Source organism: Cupressus sempervirens, chromosome 8 (genome assembly GCF_028749045.1).
Source record: "Cupressus sempervirens isolate cs-2001-9-10 chromosome 8, ASM2874904v1, whole genome shotgun sequence".
In the NCBI taxonomy this organism is placed as follows: domain Eukaryota; kingdom Viridiplantae; phylum Streptophyta; class Pinopsida; order Cupressales; family Cupressaceae; genus Cupressus; species Cupressus sempervirens.
In genome coordinates this window covers 659,692,724-659,718,973 of record NC_143125.1, presented here as the reverse complement: position 1 = coordinate 659,718,973, position 26,250 = coordinate 659,692,724, and the positions used below count along the sequence as shown (strand labels likewise).

The 26,250-nt window shown below is 33.9% G+C and overlaps 1 protein-coding gene across 1 annotated transcript in view; it reads right to left on the bottom strand.

Moving 5' to 3' along the window:
• LOC149544175 (subtilisin-like protease SBT4.14) overlaps nucleotides 1-15,914 on the bottom strand; it is a 65,336-nt gene extending 49,422 nt beyond the window's left edge. Inside the window, exons 1-5 of the mRNA XM_089795926.1 lie at nucleotides 15,810-15,914; nucleotides 15,589-15,692; nucleotides 15,260-15,357; nucleotides 10,339-10,482; nucleotides 9,947-10,142 (exon numbers count right to left, since the gene is read on the bottom strand). Of these exons, the coding sequence (XP_089652052.1) occupies nucleotides 9,947-10,142; nucleotides 10,339-10,482; nucleotides 15,260-15,357; nucleotides 15,589-15,692; nucleotides 15,810-15,914 (647 nt within the window). The remainder of the gene's footprint in view (nucleotides 1-9,946; nucleotides 10,143-10,338; nucleotides 10,483-15,259; nucleotides 15,358-15,588; nucleotides 15,693-15,809) is intronic.
• Between the last annotated feature and the right edge of the window lie 10,336 nt (nucleotides 15,915-26,250).

Genomic DNA, 26,250 nt, shown 5'->3' with positions numbered 1-26,250 from the left:
TGAACTCCATGTTGGATCATCTCTCTATCGTTCAAGTGGTTCAAACTTTGCATCTCTTAGTTCTTATATACCAGATATAGTTGAAAATTGAGGCTTAGAAACAAAGGTGATAAAAACCAAAGACAAGGAGACATACATTGTGACATATGTGCCATGGTAGAACATAAATTATTGGTTTCTTTCACAATTTAGTAATTTACTTAATATTGAGATTTTATTATGTAGTTTTTGATTAGGTAAGTAAGATCTTGACATGGCCCAGAACTTCATATATTAAGAAGAATAGTACATGAAGGATAACAGGAGAACAATGCAAAACCAAAAGAAACACAACAAGATAATGAAAGGAAAAATCCACACAACCTTACAAAACCCTTGTAAAGCTAGGATGGTTTAAAAACGTACTAGATATTTTTGGTTAACCTGAATGTTAATGCATGCAGCTTTGGTCTGACATTACTGTGATCAGCATATACATATGTATATATGTACAATAGTATGATGTACATATAGTTATACATATATGCATACGTACGTGCTATATGTGATCATTCACAGTTTGAACACAATGACATATATATTTTCAGAGATCATTAAGGCATGATCGAAACTACTTTTGATTCCTTTGATATTTAGATCATGCTCGATGTATCTTTTATATTGCGCTGCAGATTTAATGATTGGTATTACATTGATTACTTTTGTTTAAGTACGTAACAAATCGTAAAGATTAGTTACCTCCGAAACCTTCGAATGGGTGTGAGAATGAATGGAGACATGACCATTCACCCCCACACCCTTTCCACTTGATGTATATCCAATCTACCCGAAGTAAACAAGGCATCAAAATCTATTAATGCAAGCACTTCAAAGGATTGAAGGAAATTCTAAGTTCAATAATATTGTTTTATCTCTGTTATTACTGCACTAACTTCTACAGATTCAGGAAGCGAATCAGTCTATTGGCATTAGTGATAATACCTGCAACACAACTAATTAAAATCTGGTAAGAAACTTTACATGGTATCAAAGCCCTGTTAAGGAGAGATCTCATTAAGTTTAAGAGATCAGATTTCACATTAAATTGTTGTCTATCTTTTCTCTACAAGATGACAAACACGTTAAGATTAGAACACCACCTTGCAAGTGTTGATAACTTAGAATCCTGGAAACTTCATGTAATGATGTTATTAAAAGAAAACAAATTGGAATCTTGTGTAAGAGAAGATACTGAAGTACCTAAATATGATCTAGAGAAAACATTATGGATTGAGAATAACGAGAAGGCCATGAAGATAATCATGGATGGTGTTCGAGATCACATTGTGCCTATTGTGGCAAAACATGCAACAACATATTGCATGTTTTGAGCTCTTGAAAATGCATTCATAATAAATAACACTGGCAAAAAACTTGCTCTTAAAAAACAAATGAATAATATCAGCATAAACAAAGGAGAAACTATAAATCCCTTCTTCATGAGAATCACAGATTTGTGAGATCAATTATCTGCAGTCAGTTATGAGATTGACAACCAAGAATTATCCTAATAGCATTAAGAGGATTTCCAAGTTCTTGGGAATCTTTTGTATAAGTGCTAGATCTAAAATTCCAAAACTAGATCAATTAAGATCTGATTGTCTTCAAGAAGAATAGAGATTAATGATTAAGAGAAAACATAAAACCTTAGATGAAGATGTTCAAGTTCTTAACAGTAACTCTCATAAGGAGGGAAAGAAGGAAAACAATAAAAGGAAAAGAAACTTTCATAGAAAAGGACAGTCTAAACAGAAGAAAGAATTCAATGTTTTAGAGGTGATCTATATAGACATTATGCAATAAATTGTCCCAATCGATCTAAACCTCAAGCATCATTTGCCAAATCTGATAAATCAAACGAAGGACATGAATTTGAGAAATATGCCTTCTATTCAGCATTGTCCAGTCAAATTTTAACCAAATTTAACACTTGGATAGTTGACAATAGATCTTTAAGACACATCACTGGATATCAGGATAACCTAGAAAGCATGCAAATAGAAATGGATGAAGAAGTTACAATTGGTGATGATTTTGCACATTTTGTAAACGGAATTGGGACCTACACCATCAAATTGAAATCTGGAAATTCTATTCAGCTTTCTGGAGTTCTTTATGTATTAGGTATTAAAAGGAATTTAATATCTATATCTGCACTTGAAGATGATGGTTATAGAATTACATTCATGGAAGGTAAGGTACTAGCTTGGCCTAAGAATTCAACCATAAAGAAGGCTCTAACAATAGGAGTATGGCAAGGACTATTATATGAGCTATGTACTAAGACAAACTTTGCACTTGTGCACGAGACTTCAGATTCAAATGAAATATGGCATAGAAGATTAGGTCATATCAACTTTCCTGCCCTAACATCCATGGAGAAGTTAGTAACTGGAATGCCCAAATTAAGTCATATTCACAATGAGTCCTGCAAAGGTTGTGCCTTAGGGGAAAACACTAAAAAATCATTCCCTCATAGTTTGAGCAAAACTAAAGATGTGTTGGAACTAGTACACTTTGATCTATGTGGACCCATGTCTTTACCATCTATTAGAGGGTTTCTGTACTATGTGATATTTGTTGATGACTTTTCAAGGAAGACATGGATATACTTCCTTAAGTGCAAAGAATCTGATGAGATTCTTTTTAAGTTAAAAAAATTCAAAACAATCACTAAAAACTCCTCAGCAAAGAAAATTTAAGTTCTGAGAACAGATAATGGGAAAGAGTACACTTCTGAAATATCTAAAGAGTTCTGCAAACTTATTGGGATTAAGAGGGAGTTCATAGTCCCCTACAATCCTCAACAAAATGGAGTTTCTGAAAGGAGAAAAAAAACTATTGTCGAAGCTGTTAGGGCTATGATTTTTTATCAAAACTTGAGCATGTCATTTTGGGCTAGAGCATCTAATACAACAATCTATATTCAGAATAGGTGTCCTCACTCATATTTGGAAAATAAGACCCCTGAAGAAGCATTTTCAGGAAAGAAACTTGACATTAGTGACTTAAGGATATTTGGATGTCCTGTGTATGTTCATGTACCTAAGGAGAAAAGGACAAAGTTAGAACCTTCTGGAAGAAAAGGAATTCTTATTAGTTTTAGTGAAATAGTAAAAGGATACAAAGTCTACATACGTGGATAGAAACAAATAGAACTGAGCAGAGATGTCATTTTTGAAGAAGACATTGCTTTCAGAAGAGCCAAAACTTCTGATGAACTAGTTACAATTGACGTATCCCAAGAAGAGGCTCTTGCTCCTAAGACTCAGAGGGAGTACCTTGAAGAGACTTCAAATGAAACCGAGATCCTTCTTGAGACTCAAGAAGAGAGTCTTGATCATTCTAAAAGGCCACTTTAGGAAAGAAAAATTATACAGGAAGGAGATGGATTTGCAGCACCTTCAGGGACTTTCAGAGAAAGCAAGAGACCTAGAAAATCGACATACAATGCTTTCATGTGTGAGAGTCCAAACCCTGAACCTTCAAGTACTATAGAAGCACTTAAACATCAAGCTTGAAAAGATGCAATGGTGGAAGAGTATCAGTTGATAATAAAAAATGATGTTCTAAGTTGCCAGTTCAGGTTCGGTTCCAAGTTCGAAGTTTGAGAACCAGTTCGCAAGTTCAACAAAATTTTGGAAAGGGGTTTGGGTTCATTAGTATATATATATATATGTATGTACATTTTTATCAAGCATGAATTAAAATTAGAATGTAGCATAGTAGCATAAACACATTTAAACAACAAAAACTTTAGAACACCATAAACGGTAACATATTGTAGTGATCATACCATCATATAGTAACATAGTTAAATCAACTTCAACATTAAAGATTCAAAACATTTAAAATATCAAGTTCAACTATTCAAGTATCTTCATCTTCTTCTTCATATTCATCTTTTTCTTCTTCATCTTCTTCTTCATCTCCTTCTTCTCCACCTCTGGTATTACTTGCACTAAGGCCAATGGGATCAGCAGCAGAATCAACAATGGTATTGACATCAAAGTCATTAAAATCATCAATTGTAAGCCCAACAGTGGAAGCATCCAAGTCCGCAATCTTTGCACCTACATCCCACTTCTTTGTCTCCCCTTCTTTGTATTCTTGACTCTTGTGCGAAAGAAGGCTCAAATTCTTATGCACAAATACTAAATTCTCTGCTTTTTTTTATTGCAACCTATTGCGCTTCACCGAGTGGATGAAATAATAGGTGCTCTAGTTTTTTTTTTGATGCCGAAGAACTAGCAACCTATAAAGACAACATAGGGTAATCAATTAAAAAAGAATTAATCCAATCTTATAAAAAATTTAAAATCACTCTCTAGTCATGATTCTTTTGAAGATAAAGTGAGCTAATTTTTTAAAAATAAAACTTACTTGTGATATAACTTTGATTGCAAGGGGCTGCAGTGTTTGGCCATGGAGGTACCACTAACCATGAGCATCCTTCTTGAACCGATGATGAAGAGCATCATTACTTAGACCTCTAGCATTGACAAACTCTATGAACTCATCCATGATTACATCTCTCATATCATCGTCCGGAAATATTTTTCTAAATGCTTCCTAGTACCCGTCAGACACTTCCATATCTTTATATGGTGGCAACCTTCTTGGTAGATTACAATATTGTGAGCTATAATATTTGGGGGTCAAGGCATAGGCAAGCAAGTGTAATGGAGTGGTCATTTTGTTCCATCTTTCATTAATAATTTTTTGCACTTGTTTGAAAAAGGTTTCTTGCGGACCTTGTTCCTCCTCATTTATAACTTGCCTGATCTTCTCAATCATTGAGTCTATGCCATCATAGATCTCTCCAAGGCAAAGCCTATCCACGTTAGTGTACCTAAGCATGCTCATAATGGGCTCGGTGATCTTAAGGAGATATTCCACACGTTCCCACCATGACTCAGCCAATAGCCTATCCTTTATTTTGTTTTCCTTTTCAGTGTTCTTTTACTTCCATACACCCCAATTGTGGCTGATTACCATACCTTTAAGTGCATCTTTCACTTGCACAAGTCGTCTTAAGAGGATTATATGTGATGCAAAACAGGTCTTAGCAACCTGTGACATAAATTAGAGCAAAAAAAACTACTAGATACATATTTTAGAAAACTAAGAAAAGTATACACATTGGCAATTGCACAAGTAAAATATGAAAAAAAAAAAATTGTCAAATATTAAAAATTAAATTACTAACTTGAGTTCAAGTTCATTTACCTTCAAAAGCTCCAATTTTGAGTAGTTCCTAAAAAGAGATTGAGTCATGTGGTGGTTTGTGACAAACATTTGTATGTCCTCAGGCTCTTCATACAGTGTTTTGATCCACTCAATTTGGTTCCCAATATTTTGTAGCATAAGATTGAGTGAATGGACTGCACAGGGTGTCCAAAAGATATGTTGATATCGTGATTCAACCAACAAATCTGCTGCTCTACAATTCTTTGCATTGTCTATTATGACTTGGACAATGTTTCTTGCACCCACTTGTTCAATGACCTCAATTAGGATATCAACAATAAATGACCCATCTTTTACTTTGCCCTCACAATCCATCGCTTTCAAAAACATTGCCCCTTTAGGGGACATTGCAAAGACATTGATCAAGGGACGGTTCCTGGAATCCTTCCAACCATTTGGAACAATTGTCACCCCTGACTCAACCCATGAGTCTATTATGGACTTCAATTGATTTTCAATCCGTTGGACCTAATCATCGAACAAGGTGGTGCACACTTTCTCATACCCGAGGCCACAATACCCTTTTGGAGCTTCATTGGCACCCCTCAACATGTCCTTCCAAAATGGAGAGTGGACAACATTAAAAGACAACCCATTTGCATATAGGCATCTTCCCACCTTAATGTCAGCAATTTCCCAGCCCTTATTTTGAAAAGCAGTTTCTAGTTGCCCCTTTCTTTTGTGTACAATGGGGATAGATTCAATGTCAGTGTCCGCTGTAGTACTGAAGAAGGGGTGGTCTTGTACTCTAACATATGAGGGGGGCTGCATTCCTTTTTCTCTTTTACTTTTATTGCTACTGAGTTTTGTTACCCTACGTCCTTCTCTCTCTTCTATTGCCTCATGCTCTTCAATATATTTTAACACAGTTTGATTTGGTATAGGGGCACCTTTTTTGCTAGGGCATTTCTTGACTCCTATTCTAGTGTAACCACATAAATGACCCACCACACGATAATAAGAACTATTTCTTCCTACACCACGTTCTCGACATCTCCAAATGGAATGCACCACCTCCTGGAAGGGGTTTTATAATATCTACATACTTCCATAGAGGAGAATCATATTTGGGTTCCATTCTTTGTTCGGTGTTGCTTATTGATGAAGAGGTAGATGACATTCCTTTCCTTATGGCAAGAAATTAGATACATGTTCATAATTTATATGCAAGAAAATGACAAATTTTGGAATAATGGAAAAGATTCAAGAACATATGAAGATTGAAAGAGAAATGGAAAAATGAAAAAACTAGAACAAAAACAATAGAAAATGGAATAAGATCTTACCTTTTCCAGCCATTACAAGTTTGCAAATGTGTATGAATGATGCACAAACACTTAAAGAACACCAACAAATCAATCTTCAAACTCCTCCTTACACGGCCAGATGCTTGCTCAAAAACTTATGTGCTCTCTTTTAAGACAAAATAAGCTATTTAGAAACATAAAATCACAATGAGAGGGCACAAAACCAATTAATAACACCTTTTAAGGTTACATGGATGCTAAAAAATTATTAAAAATTGCAAATAAAACACTTAAAATGCCTTAAAATGCTGTTTGTAGCAACGGATTTGAACTGGGTTTGATTTTTTTGAGGTGGTTTGCCCGAGTTCGAACCTAGTTCGAACTAGATCAAACTAGGTCTGAGAAAAGAGGACCTTGGTCGAACCAAGTTCGAACCGGACCCGAACTTCGACCGATTCAAACTTATCTTGGTCCGGATGGGGGGGGGGAGGTACCCGTGCAACCTAGATGATGTTTGGGATATAGTTCCTAGAGAAAAGGGAAAATCTGTTGTGTCTTCAAAATGGCTCTTCAAAGTTAAGTATGTTGTAGATGGCAACATTGAAAAACATAAAGCTCGTTTTGTGGCTAGAGGTTTTTCTCAAAAGGAAGGAATCAACTTTGAAGAAACTTTTGCCCCAGTTGCCAGGTATACCTCAGTTAGAGTTGTAATAGCCATTACAACAGCCAAAGGTTGGAAAATCCATCAAATGGCTGTAAAAATTGCTTTTCTAAATGAAAAAATTGAGGAAGAAGTATACTTGGAACAACCAGAAGGATTTGTGACTCATGATGCTACCTCTTATGTATGTAAATTGAAGAGGGCTCTATATGGACTCAAATAGGCTCCCCGAGCCTAGTATGAAAGAATTGACAAATACCTTTTAAGTCTTGGATTCACCAAGAACGTGGCTGATCCAAATCTCTACTTTGAGGTAACTAAAGGTGATATGCTAATTCTAATTCTTTATCTTGATGGCCTTCTGATTACAGGGGAAGAACATCTCATTAATTAGTGTAAGAAAGATTTGGCTTCTGAATTCAAAATGAAGGACTTAGGAATTCTTTATTACTTTCTTGGTTTGGAATTACGTCAGAAGTCTAGGAATATCTTTCTACATCAAAAGAAGTATACTTTTGATATCTTGAAAAGATTTGGAATGTGGGACTGTTGACCTATGTCTACACCTATGGAAACCAGCTTACACAAGCTAAAGGAAGCAAGTGCTGAATCCAGACTAGTTGATCCCACGTTATACATACAGATAATTGGGTCTCTAATGAATCTTGTAAATACTCAACCTGATATTTGCTATGCTGTGAATGCATTAAGTCAGTTCATGTGTGAACCTCGTGAGATTCATCTTGTTGCTTTGAAGCATATATTAAGATATCTCCAAGGTACTATTGGGTATGAACTTAAATTTGAGAATACCACCTTGGAGTTACATGGATATACTGATTTTGATTGGGCTAGAAGTGTAAACGACCAAAAAAGCACATTAGGATGTTGGTTCAGCTTAGGATCAGCTATGATTTCTTGGATCTGCAGAAAGCAAGCTTCAGCTGCTTAGAGTTCTATTGAGGCAAAGTATATTGCAGCAGCAATGGGAGCTAGAGAAGTAGTATGGCTTCGGAAGTTGCTTTCTAACTTGTTTTGTGAGCCTATGAAACCTACCACCATTCACTGTGATGACCAAAGTTGTATCAAGTTATCTGTGAATCCAGTATTTCATAATAGATCCAAGCATATAGAAATTCCTCACCACTACGTAAGAGACATGGTGGAAAGAAGAGCTATTTAGTTAGAATATATAAATATAGGTGATCAAATAGGTGACATTCTCACCAAGGCTCTGCCTAAAGTGAAGGTTGATCATTTTAGAAAGAAACTTGGCTTGATAATAATGTAAGTTTATGAGATTGAGTTTCAAACTTGTAAATTTGTATTATTTAAATAAAAGATGTTTAAACTCTTTTGTCATATGTGTGACTATGACTCATGGGCCTGCCGTATGTTCATTATTTAAAAGGTGACAATCTTTTATAATGAAATGTTCATTCTAATAATATAAGGCGACGACTTTATAATTATTAGATTACTATCATGATGAATATCATGTGACTTGATATTCATGGAAAAATCATGATAGTTAAAAGAGCATGTTAATGGATATCATGTGACTTGATATCTTTTGAAGATCAATATGTTCAAACTCACGTGTGGATATTATGTGACTGAATATCTATGGATATACCATGATCTTTTATGGTGGATATCATGCGACTTGATATCTATGTACACACCATAACCAGAAATAATATCATGAGACTTGATTTTCTTAAATATTTCTAGAGGATATTACTTTTCAAATAAGGAGAACATATATATATATATATGTGCACTTTGTCTTCCCTAGCTAAGAGGGAGTGTCAATGCATGTAGCTTTGGTCTGACATTACTTTGATCAGCATATACATATGTATATATGTACAATAGTATGATGTACATACTATTATACATATATGCATACGTACATGCTATATGTGATCATTCACAGTTTGAAACCGATGACATATTTTCAGAGATCATTAAGGCATGATCGAAACTACTTTTGATTCCTTTGATATTTAGATCATGATCGATCTATCCTTTATATCGAGCCACAAATTTAATGATTGGTATTACATTGATTACTTTTGTTTAAGTCCGTAACAAATCGTAAAGATTAGTTACCTCCGAACGGGTGTGAGAATGAATGTCCATGTCTCTGAATGTCCATGTCTCCATTCGGAGACATGACCATTCATCCCCACACCCTTTCCACTTGATATATATCCAATCTGCCCGAAGTAAACAAGGCATCGGAATCTATTAATGCAAGCACTTCCAAGGATCGAAAGAAATTCTAAGTTCAGTAATATTGTTTTATCTCTGTTATTACTGCACTAACTTCTACAGGTTTTGGAAGCGAATTAGTCCATTGGCATTAGTGATCATACCTGCAACACAACTGTGCATCAGTGTGCAATCAAATTAAAATCTGGTAAGAAACTTTACACTGAATACCAAGATCCTTCTATCCTGAACTCGTTCTCTTATAACAAGGATAATCCATAGAAACAACTTTTATTTTTTTAATTTCTTAATGTCTTGTTCATTCTCTTTATTATGTTCTACTTTATTTTGAAATACTTTAGTTATTCTTTTTGTTATACTTTATAATAATTTCAATTTCTAATGAAACAAGCAACTAGTCTTTAATTCTAATAATTATGACACACATTTTGTTACTTGTTTACATGCCATGTTGTTAGATGTGGTAACATTGTATATTTGTAAATTGTTCGAACTTTAATTTAAATGAGACGAGCTTGATAAAAATAAATAAATAAAAACTCTAAGTTTACTTGCCAAAGCAATCAAAAGATCAAGAATAATAAAGTGAGAAAGAACTGACTTGTTGCAGGCCTTAAAATCCAATGTGATTTGACATTTTCCTTTCCATTTGGACGGGACTGGGCCAAATCCAGTGTCAGTGAAACTTTCTGACTCTGGCCATATTCCTACAATACATCCACCATTTGAAAGCTGCTTAGCTTTATACATACCCAAAAATATAAACATAATAACCTTTTATAGTTTGTCTTTGTTATATTAATTCAACTAATCTTAATGTTATATGTGCAAATATAAAATGGATAAAACATAGCGATTTCCTTATTATCTAATATTAATAATAATAAAAATATAACAACATACCTGTGTCTAGGACTGCAACTATAACATCACTTTCATAGGACAAATTTCTCTTGACATTTTGTGGGAAGCCTAAATAATCCCACGATCTTGTTGTGAAAAGAGTATTTACTTTGTTTTCAAACACAGAGAGAACCCCCTCAATGCCTACATTTGATAAAAAATATCATCATCAAGCATGATAATATACTATATACACACTGAAATAGATGTGGTGGAGAAAAAAAATTTGCTCAAAACACTTTTGTCAAGCAATTTAAATTTAATGCATAAAAATATCAAATCCACGTTGAACAAATAAAATACAAAGATGAAAGCTTTGTCTTATGGCCATTTGTAGTGGACTCTTCAATGGGACCAAGGATTTTTTTTTGCTTACCTAATATAAAACAAGTTAAAACAAATGTTATCAAAGTTACGTAATAAACCAGCTAAATATGGACACAACTATATCTATGATTGCGATTTGTTCACTAAAAATAAAATAAAAGAACACATACACAACAATAAAAAACTTAAATAATAACATATTATAACATTTAACACAAAATAAATATTCTTAATAAATGTACAAATATAAAAGAGCTGATTTTAATCATAATATTAGAATTTTACATATTTGAACCCTGCCTAGATCCAAATGCATGATTATGAAGAAAGATTTATATTTTAGTTCTCTTTGATTCAAAATAAAGTAGTGGATGACACATGTTTTACTTATAAAATGGGAGATATTTTTATGGTGTAAAGTAGTGTGATATTTTATTGGGATTCTTTGTGTAGTCTGAGTCAAACTCACAATCCCGTATTTCACGAGCAATGGTTCTTATGAACTCATATTTCACGATAAATGGTTCACAAGAATTTAGATATCATTATGTTTAACCTTGTGTATCACCTAAATGTAGTGAGTGTTAAGTGACCCGTTCATGATCATCAACCCTTATAGTCATCACTTAGATACAATGAGTGCTATGCAGATCTTTCATACGAGTGAGATATAAGTTATTGTGAACCACTACCAATAAAATGAGTTCCTAAATGTAGCGAGTGTTAAGTGGCTCATTCAAGATCATCAATCCTTATAGTCATCATTTCGACACAATGAGTGCCATGTAGACCATTCATATGAGTGAGATATAAGTTCTTGTGAACTACTACCAATAAAATGAGATATAAGTTCTTAATAAAAACATCACATAGCTTGTATTCTTTACTGGTACCCCATAGATTTTTTTTTTAGTTATAAATAATTTGCATTAATATAAAATTATATTGCTCTTACACATAATTGCTAGCACTAAACAAATGCTAGAGTAAGTTCTATGATGAGTGACACATCATTCAATCCACATTTTCAATATTTAGGACCTTTTAGTTTAGAGTCACATTGTAAATTTACTCTACTAAACTTAAGCAAGTAAAATCCCATGATCTAGGCATATCTGATGGGTCTTCCAATTTAACAAAATACATTTGTATGCCTTGGATCTTGTAATAGCCAATTTGTTATCTAACATTCATTCAACTTGTTCTCATTTCTTTGGAATTGTTTGGTCTAGTTATCGTGATATTGCTATCAGGATTCAACTGTATAGTTTTTAAGTCAAACTCATTGACCCATGTATCATGAGTAATGATTCACAGAAAAATCCATCTCTCATGAGAATAAATGGAACACTTAACACTCATTCGATCTAGGTGCTGCTCACAGAGGTGAAGCACCAAGACTTTCCTGAAGGTTACCTGTCCTAGTAGTACTCTTGCTCGAGTGCGCTTAACTACATAGTTTCCTCTATGGTTAAACCCATTCTTCTTGCAACCCTATTTGCAAAACCTTCACCAAATGTTGTGCCTTATGAACCATTTGTTAGAAAGCCCCTTAAGCTCATCAATTGATAAGCAAAGTGGGTTTAACCATGGAGAAAACTCCGTAGTTAAGCATGCTGAAGCTAGAGTAGTACTAGCATGGGTGACCTCCTAGGAAATTCCGGTGCTTCACCTCTGTGAGCATCACCAAGATTCAATGAGTGCTAAGAGTTCCATTTATTCTCATGAGAGATGGATTCATGTGTGAATAGCTACTCATGATACATGGGTCAAAGAGTTTGACTCAAAAACTACACAGTTAAATCCTGATAGCAATGTCACAATTTGACTTGTTGTGGAAAATATCTCCTACTTATCAATTGTTGTGCTTAAAAGGCTCTCTAATGAGTGGTTCATAAGTCAACACTTGGTGAAGGTTTTGCAAATGGGGTTACAAGCAGAGTGGGTTTAACCATAGAGGGAACTCCATAGTTAAGCACATTTGAGAAGGAGTAGTATTGGGATGAGTGACCTCCTAGGAAGTCCCGGTGCTTCACCTCTATGAGCATTATCTAGATCCAATGAGTGCTGAGTGTTCCATTTTTTCTCATGAGAGATGGATTCATGTGTAAATCACTAATCATGATGCATGCGTCAATGAGTTTGACTCAAAAACTACATAGTGAAATCCTAATAGCAATATCACAAATTGCCTTGTTGGGAAAATATCTTCTACATATCAATTGATGAGCTTAAAAGTCTTTCTAATGAATGGTTCATAAGGCACAACACTTGGTAAAGGTTTTTCAAATGGGGTTGCAAGCAGAGTGGGTTTAACCATTGAGAAAACTCCATAGTTAAGTGCACTCGAGATGGAGTAGTACTAGTATGGGTGACCTCCTGGGAAGTCTCAGTGCTTCACTTGTGTGAGCATCACCTGGATCCAATGAGTGCTAAGTGTTCCATTTATTATCATGAGAGATAGATTCATGTGTCAATCACTACTCATGATACATGGGTCAATGAGTTTGACTCAAAAACTACACTGTGAAATCCTGATAGCAAGACTTGTTGTGGAAAATATGTCCTACTTATCAATTGATGAGCTTAAGGGGCTTTCTAATGAATGGTTCATAAGGTACAACACTTGGTAAAGATTTTTCAGATGGGGTTGCAAGCAGAGCGGGTTTAACCACGGAGGAAACTTTGTAGTTAAGCGCACTCGAGATGAAATAGTACTGTGATGCGTGACCTCCTGGGAAGTGCTGGTGCATCACCTCTATGAGCATCACCTAGATCTAATGAGTGCAAAGTGTTCCAATTATTCTCATGAGAGATGAATTCATGTGTGAATCACTACTCATGATACATGGGTCAATGAGTTCGACTCAAAAACTACACAATGAAATCCTAATAGCAATATCACAATTTGACTTGTTGTGGAACATGTTTCCTATTTATTAATTGATGAGCTTAAGGGGATTTCTAATGAATGTTTCATAAGGCACAACACTTGCTGAAGGTTTTGCAAATGGGGTTGCAAGCAAAGTGGGTTTAACCATGGAGGAAACTTCGTAGTTAGGCATGCTCGAGATGGAGTAGTCTTGGAATGCGTGACCTCTTGGAAAGTCCTAGTGCTTCACCTATGTGAGCATCGTCTAATTCCAAAGAGTGCTAAGTGTTCAATTTATTCTCGCAAGAGAGGAATTCGTGTGTGAATCACTTATGAGTTTGACTAAAAAACTACACAGTTAAATCCTGATAGCAATATCTCAATTTGACTTGCTTTGGAAAATATCTCCTACTTATCAATGGTCTAGTTATCATTTTCCTTGTCCCAATGGGCCACCCTTAAACATCACACATAAAGGGAAAAATTAAGTTTGAAAAAGTTAAGTCAACTTTGACTATTTAAAACTTTTAATCTAGGAATTAAGACATAGTGTTGGATGTTTAATTCGTCCAGTCACACTGTTTACCCTTACCTGTAACCTTCTTTTTAGAATAGTAGGGTGTTCATATGTCCTTCAATAGATTGAATACAAGTCCGCATTAAAATTAGGATTGTAATATATAAATAGGAAAATGAGGTAGAACATTCAAACATCAGTAGTATTGGACAATTATAGTTTAGCTTTCAACCGTAGAAGTCTCAATAAGAGCTAATGGGCGTGCATAGTATCTGAGGAAAGCTGGTGTTACCCTGAATTTGGTGATGACCCTGAACCACTCTTTACAATAAGCTAAATGGGCAATCCAGTTTTTAAATAACATCTCTTCTGAACCGATCCACCAAACACGATGTTCACGTGACCCAACTTGGCTATTAGATGCAGAGTCTTCTTGTGGGTAGGTGAATAGTTGTAAGGCAAATAACTCTGTTTTGAGAGGGTGATAAGAACACTGTTCTATGACCTGGAAGATCACTAGGGATGTAGGATGGATCAAAATTGGGCAGCAGAAGAATCTTAAGGCATCCGAGGTTGGGGATTCTCTGGAGTTCAAGTGTATGTTTTGCTTCATATGGCTGGTCTTTATATCTGGAGATGCATTAAATACAAAACCATCATGCAAAGAACAGCAAAGGTTCATTATAAGAAAGGAAGTGTCCAATATTCCAATAGATACTTCAGCAACATAAAGAACATTTAACTATGTCACGGAGGTCTACATTAAAATAGTTGCACCTTTTCATATATATGAAGTCTATGACTCTATTCCACCTAACAAACTCTTTCAATTTACAACTAGAAGTGCATTTAATATTTGTAAATAATAGTAGGTTAACAAACCAGAGTAGTTACAAATGGTTGCTATTATTAAAGGACAGTTTGGTACAGCCAGTTATTTAGTAAATGATAACACAGAAATGGACAACTTTTCATAAAAAAATTTGTCTCCTATGTAAAATTTACTAAATAACTGGCTACATAGTCATTGCCCGACAGTTTCGCCTAATTAGCACTTTATAGACACTACATCAAGTTCCAGACTGCCACTTGGTATATTTATTAAACTGTTATTATTTTAATTCAACGAAATAAAAGGAAGATAAAACATAAGGAAAAATAATTCTTTACAAAGATTTATAATAGTCAGCTCCATGTAATCGAACCTGAAATCTCTTCTACCTCAGATGGATTAAGCCATGCCGCAAATCCATTAAAGCTTTTCCCATAACTATGTGCCCAACGCTCTTGTGCTGCTTCATAGCTGAAATTACATATATATTTCTTAATTGTACTTGGTACAATTATTTATAAAGTTGCTATCTATTTTCTTTGTATATATGTAGATTAGGAATAACATTTTGTATATAAATATCGAATCCTAGAGTAAGATTCAAAACGTGCTATTGCTGGTAAGGATATGTCAAATTTCGTACACAACAGGATAGAAACATGTTTAATTAAAAATGAAAAAATTGAAAACATTAATTCTTACCTTCCAACAACATCTTGGAGCATATTAATGTGAGATGAAGCAGCTACTTTGTGGAAATCTCCTTCAACATGAGGTGGAGTGTCACCCATATATATTATATGAAGCTGATTCAACACCGACATAATTTTTCTTATCACTAAACATTTTGGACGATGCAGTTACAGAATATCTTATTCCATTTGATCATTATAAATAGAATCAATTTTTTGATAGATGCATACCTTTTTATCTGATTCTTGAAATGCACCAGCACAAGCATTACTATTGAGGTGCACCAGAAACAAAATGACCAGTGCTAAAAACTGGCTTTTGCTGATATCTGCCATTGTGAAATGGTTCAGAATGGACATCTTCAATTCCCCCGTGTTGAGCCTCTAATTTATAGTTTAGATTAAATCTGCTATGTTTTATAGTTTACTTCGGCAAAACATCCAGATATTACAATATAATTACGCCATGCAAAACTTTTTATTATTTTCCTGGTCTCATTTAATTGTCTTATATATTACAACTTTCTTTTCGATGATAGTGAATCTTTAGACTATACAACATTTCAACTGTTATGATTGGATTTTTGAGAGACCATGGATTCTATCAGATCTATTAGGAATTAGCGTTTGTCACATATAAACATATATTATATCGAAGCTCACTACTTTCAAGGTTTATTGATGTTACTAAGAGAAGACAACTTCATTTCTTTCCTTGTTTATCTCGCTCCAAAATACATAAGCATTTTTGTCAGGTTTATTGGTGTTACTAATAGAAGACAACTTTATTTCTTTCCTTGTTTACCTCGCTCCAAAATAAATAAACATTTTTGTCATATAAGTGCTCTCAAGCATTACTACTCTCATTCATAGATCCATTAATTTTTTTTTTAATTTTTAAATTTTATTTGTCATATAATATATTAAGAAGTGTTATTATAGTTTAAATTTTGTCACATCAATTAGAAATCAAATAATTGAATTCTATAATTTAAACTTGTGAGTTTGTTTGTTAGGGAGACGATTATTTATTTTATTATATCATATTAAATTGTCTCTTAGATTTAACAAGATTTTATGATAGATAAACTTTTGTCATTTAATGTGATGTATCATATAATCTTTTGTGAATATATCACATCGGTGCATTACTAGACCCCATCATGTTAGATAATAACTATACAATCCTTAAATTAAGTGCACTAGATTGAAATCATGATGAAATTTGAGCTTTGCAACTATCTTAGGCCAACTTTTGCCATTTTCTTGTTATGCCTATGGCCTATGGTAGTTGCTTCTGGTTATTTTCTATTGCTTGATTTTGAGTGTTTATTATAGGGCACTATATAGTCATGTGGTAAATTTGACAAAGTTTATGTTTTCTTTAGCTCTTTGAATAAATACATACATGTTCACAAATGCATGTTATTATCAAATGTCAACATTTTGGATATTCATTAATTATCATTTATGTTTTGAGATGCATATGTTATGATTTATATGATTAGATCGTTATGATGTTTTATTTCATTGCTATCCTTATATTATCAAGATTATAGTTATGATTATTAAAGGAATTTAATAATATGTAGTAAATTGATTAACACATTTCCATGTTCATATGGGATGAATATATGGTTTATGTGATGTCTTATGGTCCGTTGCTCAATTTTATATTTTTGTGCTATTATATATGGAACAAATTTACTTCACATGCAAATTGACTATGCAAGTACAAGGTCACTTCCCCACTTGAATATGTAGGCTTGGGATATTTTCCTAATGATGATTATTTAGATGTGTCACATTAAGGTTAATGTGTTGTATACTTCTCATAATACTCACATTGAATACCAATTATGTAGATATTAGAATTATGTGTAAAATTAAACCCAAATCAATGTCAATCCTAGAGTTTATTTTTGTTATGGATAAATTGTGTATGTGTTTGATCATGTTTGTACATACTCATGGCATCTATTTATGTGAATGTGAATGAATATTTTATAGAAGTTCTATATGATCCATTTGGAAACTGAAAATAAATAGATTACTAATATTATGTTTAAATGATATCTAAATTATATGCAAATACTGATTAGTTAAATAATTTGGTTATATATTCAATTCAATTATGATACAAACAGAATTTGAGAATAAGTACAAATTTCCCAAATACCATCTCAACGCAAGTTCTTTTGATCATGTGAGATCTCATTCATTATATAAAAATAGACCTCCTCAGAAAACTCATCAAATAATTTAAAATCTCAATTGATAACATTCAATCCCCTTTTCCATCATTTTCAGATAATTATTTCATTTCCTAAATTATGCTCCTAATTTTTCTATAACCAAGAATTTATAAATTTAAACAATTTGAAATCTAAAGTTTAATACTTCACACACATTACACTCAAATTTGGACTATAAGATAATCATGAACTATTCACCTCCATATACATTTCTTATTCTCCACTCATTTTCCAACTATCAATAATATGCAATGTACATCCTCTATCTTCACCTTTAATTTATATTTTAAGCAACCAAGACCTAGCCTCTATCTTCACCTTTAATTTATATTTTAAGCAACCAAGACCTAGCCTTAATTGCTTCCCAAACACTTGGTTGTTGCCCCTTAAAATACATGTGCAATATTATATTTCCTTTTTACCTCATAGCCTCTCTTTCGAACATTTACATTTTACTTTAATTTTCTGTAAGGAACTGCCTCAAGCTTGATATAATATAAGAATTTATCTAGGACAAGAATGAAATGCCAAGATCTAGAAGCTCAAGAGATAACATAAGAGAGATAGGCAAAATGATGATCAATTAAGTCAATAATGAGCAAGAGTACAATGCTCAATAGACTCTTGCTCAATAGCCTATTGATAAAAACATCATAGATGTGCCTGAATATATAGGTAATGTATGATAACTAGGAGTGATGATAGAGATAATATATCAACTATGCAAGGTGTAATCACATGTCCATTAAAGGTGGGTCATCCTCCATTGTGCAACATGCACAACAATGAGAGGATTATAATGTGATAAGAACACAAAGGTGGAGCTCATAATGAGCTGTGAGACAACAACTATTTGCAAGTGGATTTCGCCTACGCCATGTGCTTGAATAGAATGCAAACTCCAATGTGTCTACGTGAAAATTAATATGCAAATGCATTATCCTAAGTAAACTTAAATAAACTGTAATTAGTTATAGTTAATTACACTAATAATTGTCAATGATTCATCTTTCATATCCCTTCTTTCTATTGATTCAATTTGTTGTCGATGACTATTCGTATTCATAAGTCTCCTCTTGCATACGTTGTAATTTTGGTACTTCATTCCTTTGTTTAATGGATGTCTGTTCCATGGAAGCTAAATCAATTATAATACCCATTACTCTAATTGCTCTTCCCATTTCTAGTGCACACACTTAATGTCTCTCTTCACATGAGATCAGTGTTGGGAGATTGTTTGAATATCATGTAAATATGTGTTGACATTAATGTATTGTCATTGATATCATCATATTTTTGCTATGCGAGACAATTGTCCTAAGATGTTTAGTGAGATGATTGGTTTGATAAAACGATTGTATTGAGGATCAAAATCTGTGAATGGTGCACTTTTGTAGAGGGACATATATAATTGATTCGTGTCCATTTGTGGAGGTTTGCAAGGTGATTCCAATGAGTTATTGGTTTTTGTGCTTAGACTAGTATTTTTGGATGTTTAGTGATGGTGTTTTAGTATTTGGTTTAGTGAGGTTCAGTATTGCAATGTTTTGTTTTTTGGACCTATGTGGTGTGTTTGAGACATTGACGTGTGTCCTCAACTCAATTGGTTCATGATTTGGCAGTTCACAAGTAATTTTTCTACAATGATAGGCTACTATAATGTTCTTGAGGTTAAGTTAAGATGTCTGAAGAATTTATAGATTGGAGTTGACATGGATGTTCTTGAGGTAATTTATGATGCTTGTGGATGTTTCTTGATCATGTTCCTATCTTGTTTTTGGTTCACATTGATTAGTGTGATCGCATTTGGTAATTTTTAGTTGGCGACTTCATATTCTTCATGTTCTTGGCCAACTTGGTGGCGTAGCATATCAAGCAAATATTTAATGCATGATTTATAGATGATCAACAAGCTCAAGGATGATAATTTGGGACTGAGTCTTCACCGATCCTCATTGGTTTACATTAAAATTTACATAATTTATAATTGTAATTTTGTAATTGAGGCAATGAAATTTTAGCTGACCTTGTGTATTCTTTCACTGACAATCAATTGTATAAATGTAATTGCATCCCTTTGTGGATCGTAATTTGTATGTGTGTGAGTGCAAGAAGAGGTACAACTGAAATCTGCACTTGAGGAAAAGATGCGAATCTAATATGAACTTCAATATAACTCATCTAGGCGTGTTAAAGATGTTATTTAACAATTAATGAATTGTAGACTGTTGTCTACATGATTGTTGTAACATTCTGAGCCTTTGTCGAGGTTGTAACCTATAATGAATTTGTGTAGTGAGTTTTAGGCAATATGCTTAAATGCATGCACATTCTCATTATAATATCTTTAACAAGGTATAGTGCTTGTAATTGAGTACATCATCATGTTGGTTCCTTTCCCATTGTGGTTTTTGCATTGACATGGTTTCCATACGAAAACCTTGGTATTATGTTTGGTGTGTTTTGGATATTTGTTGCAAGTTTAATTATTAGATATGTTGTTTAAGGTTTAAATTTGTTAAAGCTTGAAGTCATGGGCACAAATGATTCACCCCCAAGTTGTGTGTTGTCTTGTTTCTATCAATTGGTATTATAGCCAATTCCTCTTTAAGAAGCTTAATTGCTTAAGGTGATTTGGGATGACAACTATTAAGGGAAGACTGAGATTGGATGGGAATAACTATTCTAGATGGAATTATTAGATGAAGACACACTTGATGTGCATTGGATAATACTATTTAGAGATTACAAAGAAATCATACAATCCTCCTACTAGTCTTTCTACTATTGTTGCAGATAAGAAGAAGAAGGTTCAATATAACACTATAGATAAGGAAGCACTGTTGAATGCCTTGTTTGATTTAGAGTATACAAATGTTATTGAACTAGAGACTTCACATGAGATCTGTATAAAGTTGGAAAACTTGCATAAAGGTAGCACCTTTGTGAAGCAAGCTAGGTTATAAAGGTAGAAAGGAAAGTATGCAACAATGAACACATAAGTGAAGATGAAAATATTCTTCTTATATACATAAGGTTAATGAGATTGTTTATGGTATCAAATATGCTAGTGGTTAGATGGATGAAACATAGATTGATTCTAAGCTGCTTAAGTCCTTACATCACACATATAGACACAAATTTGCTTCTATTGATGAGATCAATATTGTGACTAGTGTTACAAGAGATACATTGGTTGGTAAGTTATCTGCTTTTGAGACGAGCGAGTTTGGTGATTCCCTTCCTAAAGTTGAGTTTGCATTTAAAAATGCCAATTCTAAGAACAAGAAAAGATATCTCTTCTAGGTATGCATCTAGATATACAAAGTAATGGGAAGAGATTGAAGAAAAAGAGAGAAATCTTGAAGAAATTGATGCCCTTATTGCCAAAAGATTGTCTAAATTTACTAGTAAGTATGAAGGAAAATTTTCTCTTAAACATTTTCTTCAATAAGATAGGTCATTTTCCTTCAAGAAGTCATGAAGGGATCCAAAGAATAAGCCTAGAAAATTCCAATCTCGGTTAGAACAAATGTTATTACACTACTAAGGAAGGTGTGATAGATGATGAATCTGAAAAATGTAGTAAAAGTGATGATGAATGGGTATATATTTTTATTAAGGAAGAAAATATAATCCATCATGAGACTATTGGTTGCATGGACATGGAAAAAGCCCTTGTTACACATGTTGAAGAGAAGGATATGGGTAATTGATAGTCAATATTCACATCATATCACTAGAGATAAGAAAAAATTGTGAACTTAAAAGGATATGATGGTGGTGTTGTGAGATTTGTTGATAATAGGTCACAACTCAACCCTTCAAACCCTAATATTCTAGGAATACTTAGCGACACTTGGACTTGTGGACTCTTTTGACTTGGACTTGATATGAAAAGACACTATTTTGGCTTTTTAAAAAGTAAGATATTATTGATATTTTGATGTCATTAGAGATAGTTGTATGATATTTTGATTATGAAAATTTTCGAAAAGGACATTGCTCATGATATTGTCTGATCATGATGTAAAGTTATTATCATCTTTTATTATGCAAATAGGAATGTGTATAATTTATGTTATTTTAAATCCCATTTTGGGATGCTAACCCATTGATGTGTTTCATTCGAGTGTGTTTAAGTGATTGCTAATGGAAGGCAAGGGTGCGGTCAAGGTAGAGGGGGATAACTCCTTAGCAACGCCGACTCAAATAGTTTGGTTGCATACCCACACACCACATTTCAAGTTTTGTTTCTTCTTTACCATTCTATAATTTGCTTGTGAAAGTCTAGTTAGGAAATTCTTCCATTTCTTGCATTATTATGGTTGATTAGAAAATTTTAGAAATCAATTTGTAAATCTTTGGCATTTGGAAGTAAAAATGCAAGTATGTGAATATATATGTATATTTGATTATTTCTAATAGACTTTTCATTATTTAAAATGGAACATATGTTCATATATATCTTCGTGTTGCTAATAAAACTCTTCTTCCTCTAATCTTCTACTAAGGAGATTAGATAATGAATGAAAGAAGGCAAAGGAAGATCAATGGATAAAGGCCTTAAGGAAACTAGAGAAAGAGAAACGAATTGAGGAGATGTGCAAAATGAGAGTAGACCATAGATGTGCATAAATGTCTATTGATTGAGGAATGGTTATAGTAGAGCTTAATAAGGGTATCAAGAAAGTTGTCTCCCCTACATATGATGGGAGGGATATTGGTGAGGAGATAGAAGCTTGGATCACTGCTATGAAAAAATCTTTCCATGATAGGAACTCTTTTGGCAAATCAAGGGTACTGTGGGCTACTTTTCAACTAGTTGGAGAGATCATTACATGGTGGAAAAATGAGATAGTAGAGATGAAGTTCCACCTAGGGAAGATTTCTTGAAGTTGTTCCCTAAGAGGTAGTTTCGACTTGATCGTTTTATGATCAGAAAGTGGCCAGATTTCAAAGGTTAATTCAAAGTGTCATGAATGTTACATACTACCATGTTGGGTTATGTCACTTGGTGAAGTACACTCCTCAGTATGAACAAGATGAGTTGTTCAAGGCTTGTAAGTTCGTCGTTAGGCTATGAGCAAAGATCGCAACAAAAGTTGAGATGCATGATCCTAACAACATGGAATTAGCACTTAGAAAAGATCTTAGTATATATGAACAAAAACTACAAGAAATGGAAAAGGTGATCACTTATCAGAAATATAACACCTCTCACAACATAAAGAGGAAATTTGGAGATGACATGAAGAAGGGTAGGGAAAGAAAATAGATTTGAAACATGAGAGCTAAGGGACAATGACATATAGGAAGGAATTCAAACAATAACAATTAGAACCAAAATGATAACAACAATAGGAACAACAAAATTTGAAATGGCATACATGGAGCACATGTTGGTTGTTACATATGTAGAGGGGATCATAATTCTAGCATGTGTCCTTAATGTTTAAAAAATTTACCTGACCATGCAACGATTGATCAAGCATAGGTAGATTTCTAGAGCACACCTATTTAGATGACGGGTAATCTCTCCAACCATCCTATTTCTATTTTGATTGATACTAGTGCACTAATTATTTTGGTGATCCTAGAATTGTAGCTAGATTTCCTATTAGAGCACAATACATGACTAAGGTCAAGGCATTAGGTAGAGTGATAGTTATTTTATAGCAAGTTGGAGCTTCCTTTTTTCCAAATTGAAGTAAATCTGTATGTATACCATTTGGGTTCATATGATGACATCTTAGGTATCAACTAGTTAACGAAGCATAAGGCCATAGTAAACTCTAGAGAGAAATCAATTGAATGCATCAATTATACAGGGAAATATGTAGTTGTTACGAGCATGAAATGACCCCTCAAGTTAAGACAAGTCTCTTCCATGCAATTGAAGAAGGAAAAGTGTAAGAGGTGTATGATATATGTCTTATATGTCAAGGATATGGATGACACATTCCCTTGAATAGAAGATTATTCAATCTTATGAGAGTTCCACGATTATTTTCTAGATGAGCTACTTGAGTTGCCTTTAAGAGGGAGTTTGATTTTTTTATCAACTTGATGTCAGGTACAAAATCTCAACCCAAGGTTTCTCATCACATAACCAGTACATAGAGTTAATAATTAAGGGTACAACTATAGGAGTTGTTATATAAAGGGTTCATTTGCCCTAGTGTATTGCCATGGGGAGACCCAATAATAGGTTGTGTATTGACTACTGGATGCTAAATAAAATAACCATCAAGAATAACTACCCTTTACCTCAGATAGATGAGTTGTTTAATCGAATGAAGCGGGCCACAATATTTTCCAAGATTGTCTTGAGGTCAGGATACCACCAGCTATAAATTATGGAGAACATATCAATTATTGCATTTTGGACGCGGTATAGACAATACAAGTTTTGGGTTTTACCTTTTGGGTTGACAAATGCCCCTACAACTTTCATGAATCTCATGAACAATGTTTGAGAAACTACCTTGATAAGTTTGTGGAGATCGTCATTAATGTTATCCCGACTTATTCCAAAACCATGGAAGAACATGAGGAACATTTGCACATAGTTCTATAGCATTTGAGGGACAAGAATCTTTATGGAAAGTTGTCCAAGTTTTCCTTTTACTAGAAGGAGATGCATTATTTGGGGCATATTCCTTTTAGCAGATGGAATTGCAGTAGATCCTTCTAAGATTAAAGAGATCCTTGAATGGTTGACCCCTCAAAATGTGAGAGAAGTCAAAAGATTTATGGGACTCGCTTGGTACTACAGGAAGTTCGTGGAGTTTTTTTAATAAAAAATGCAGCCCCTATTAGACCCTCCAAAGGAAAGAAAAGAGGTTTGAGCAGACAAAGGAGTGTGAGGAAATTTTTTAATTCCTAAAATAGAGGTTCGCATTTTCTCCTATACTAGTCATACCAGATCTTAATGCACAATTCACAGTGATTGCATATGCTTCAAGTAAAGATCTTGGTGATGCTTTGATGTAGGATGGCAGAGCAGTGACTTATGAGCTATAAAAATTGAAAAAAACATGAGCTTAATTATGAACCACATGATCTTGGTCACTATTGTTCACTCTTTGTAGATATAGAAGCTCTATTTGTTGGGTAATCCCTTTGAGATACATTTTAACCCAACCCATCCTAGATGCTAGGCATAGAAGATGGTTAGAATTCCTCAGCAAATATGATATTGGAATAGAATATAAATGAAAAGGAAAATAAAGTGGTGGATGCACTTATAGTAGGAGGCATGACTCTACCATCACTACCTCTAGGAAACACTTGAAGAACCACATATTGTTGAATCTTCAATGTGACAATCATTATGAAATGGTCCAATTAACCCTAGACAATGAGCTATTTGATTCTCATTCTGAAGGATATACCTTTGATGAGGATGGCGCCCTGAGGTACCAAGAAAAACTTTATGTCCCCAATCGACAAGATTCGAGGAAGATAGTACTTGAGGAGATGCACTGCACTACACTCCATATGCAAGTCATCTTAGGGTAAATACGATGATGTCTAAATTGAGACCACTATACTTTTGGACTAGACTTAAACAAGATGTGATAGTGTATGTAGCTCCGTGTTTGGAGTATCAGTGAGTTGAGGTGGAGAACATCCATTCACTATGGCTACATTACCTTGATGAGATTCCATAGTACAAGTGACAAGTTATTACCATGGACTTCTACAAATTACTTATGACTAGGAACATTCATGATATTATCTTAGTTGTGGTGGATAAGTTAACTAGAGTGGCTAATTTCATTACTAGGAGTTTGAAGGACAGATCACTAGCTTTACCCAAGAAGTTTATTTAGAAGGGTTTTTAGACTCCATGATGTACTCAAGATTATTATCTCTGATAGAGACACACATGACATCTAGGTTTTAGACCACTTAAAATGCTTCATTTGGTACATATTTGCACTTCAAAACTACTTTTGGCCCTAAGATTGATGGTCAAACTAAGAGAGTAAACAAGGTTCTTGAAGATCTATTCTATATGTATTCCATGGATCAACAATACAAATGGGAAGAGTACCTTCCCTTGTTAGAGTTCACATATAATAACTTTTGTCGTTCTTCCTTGGGTATGGCTCCTTTTGAGGCATTACATGTGAAGAAGTGTTGTACTCCCATTAATTGACACAAAATTAAGGATAGAGTTGTGATTGATCTAGATATGTCAAAGAAAATAGAAGAAAATAACCTTAATCTATAGTCAAATGAAGGAAGCAGCTAGCTGAAAAAGGAGCTACATGGATATAAATCAAACTTTCAGGCAATTTTGGAAAGGGGATAAGTTTTCCTGCATGTTCAACACCACAAGAGCTCAATCTCTTTGGAAAAATATTCAAAGTTTGCATTGAGATATGTCGGACACATTGATTTCTTGG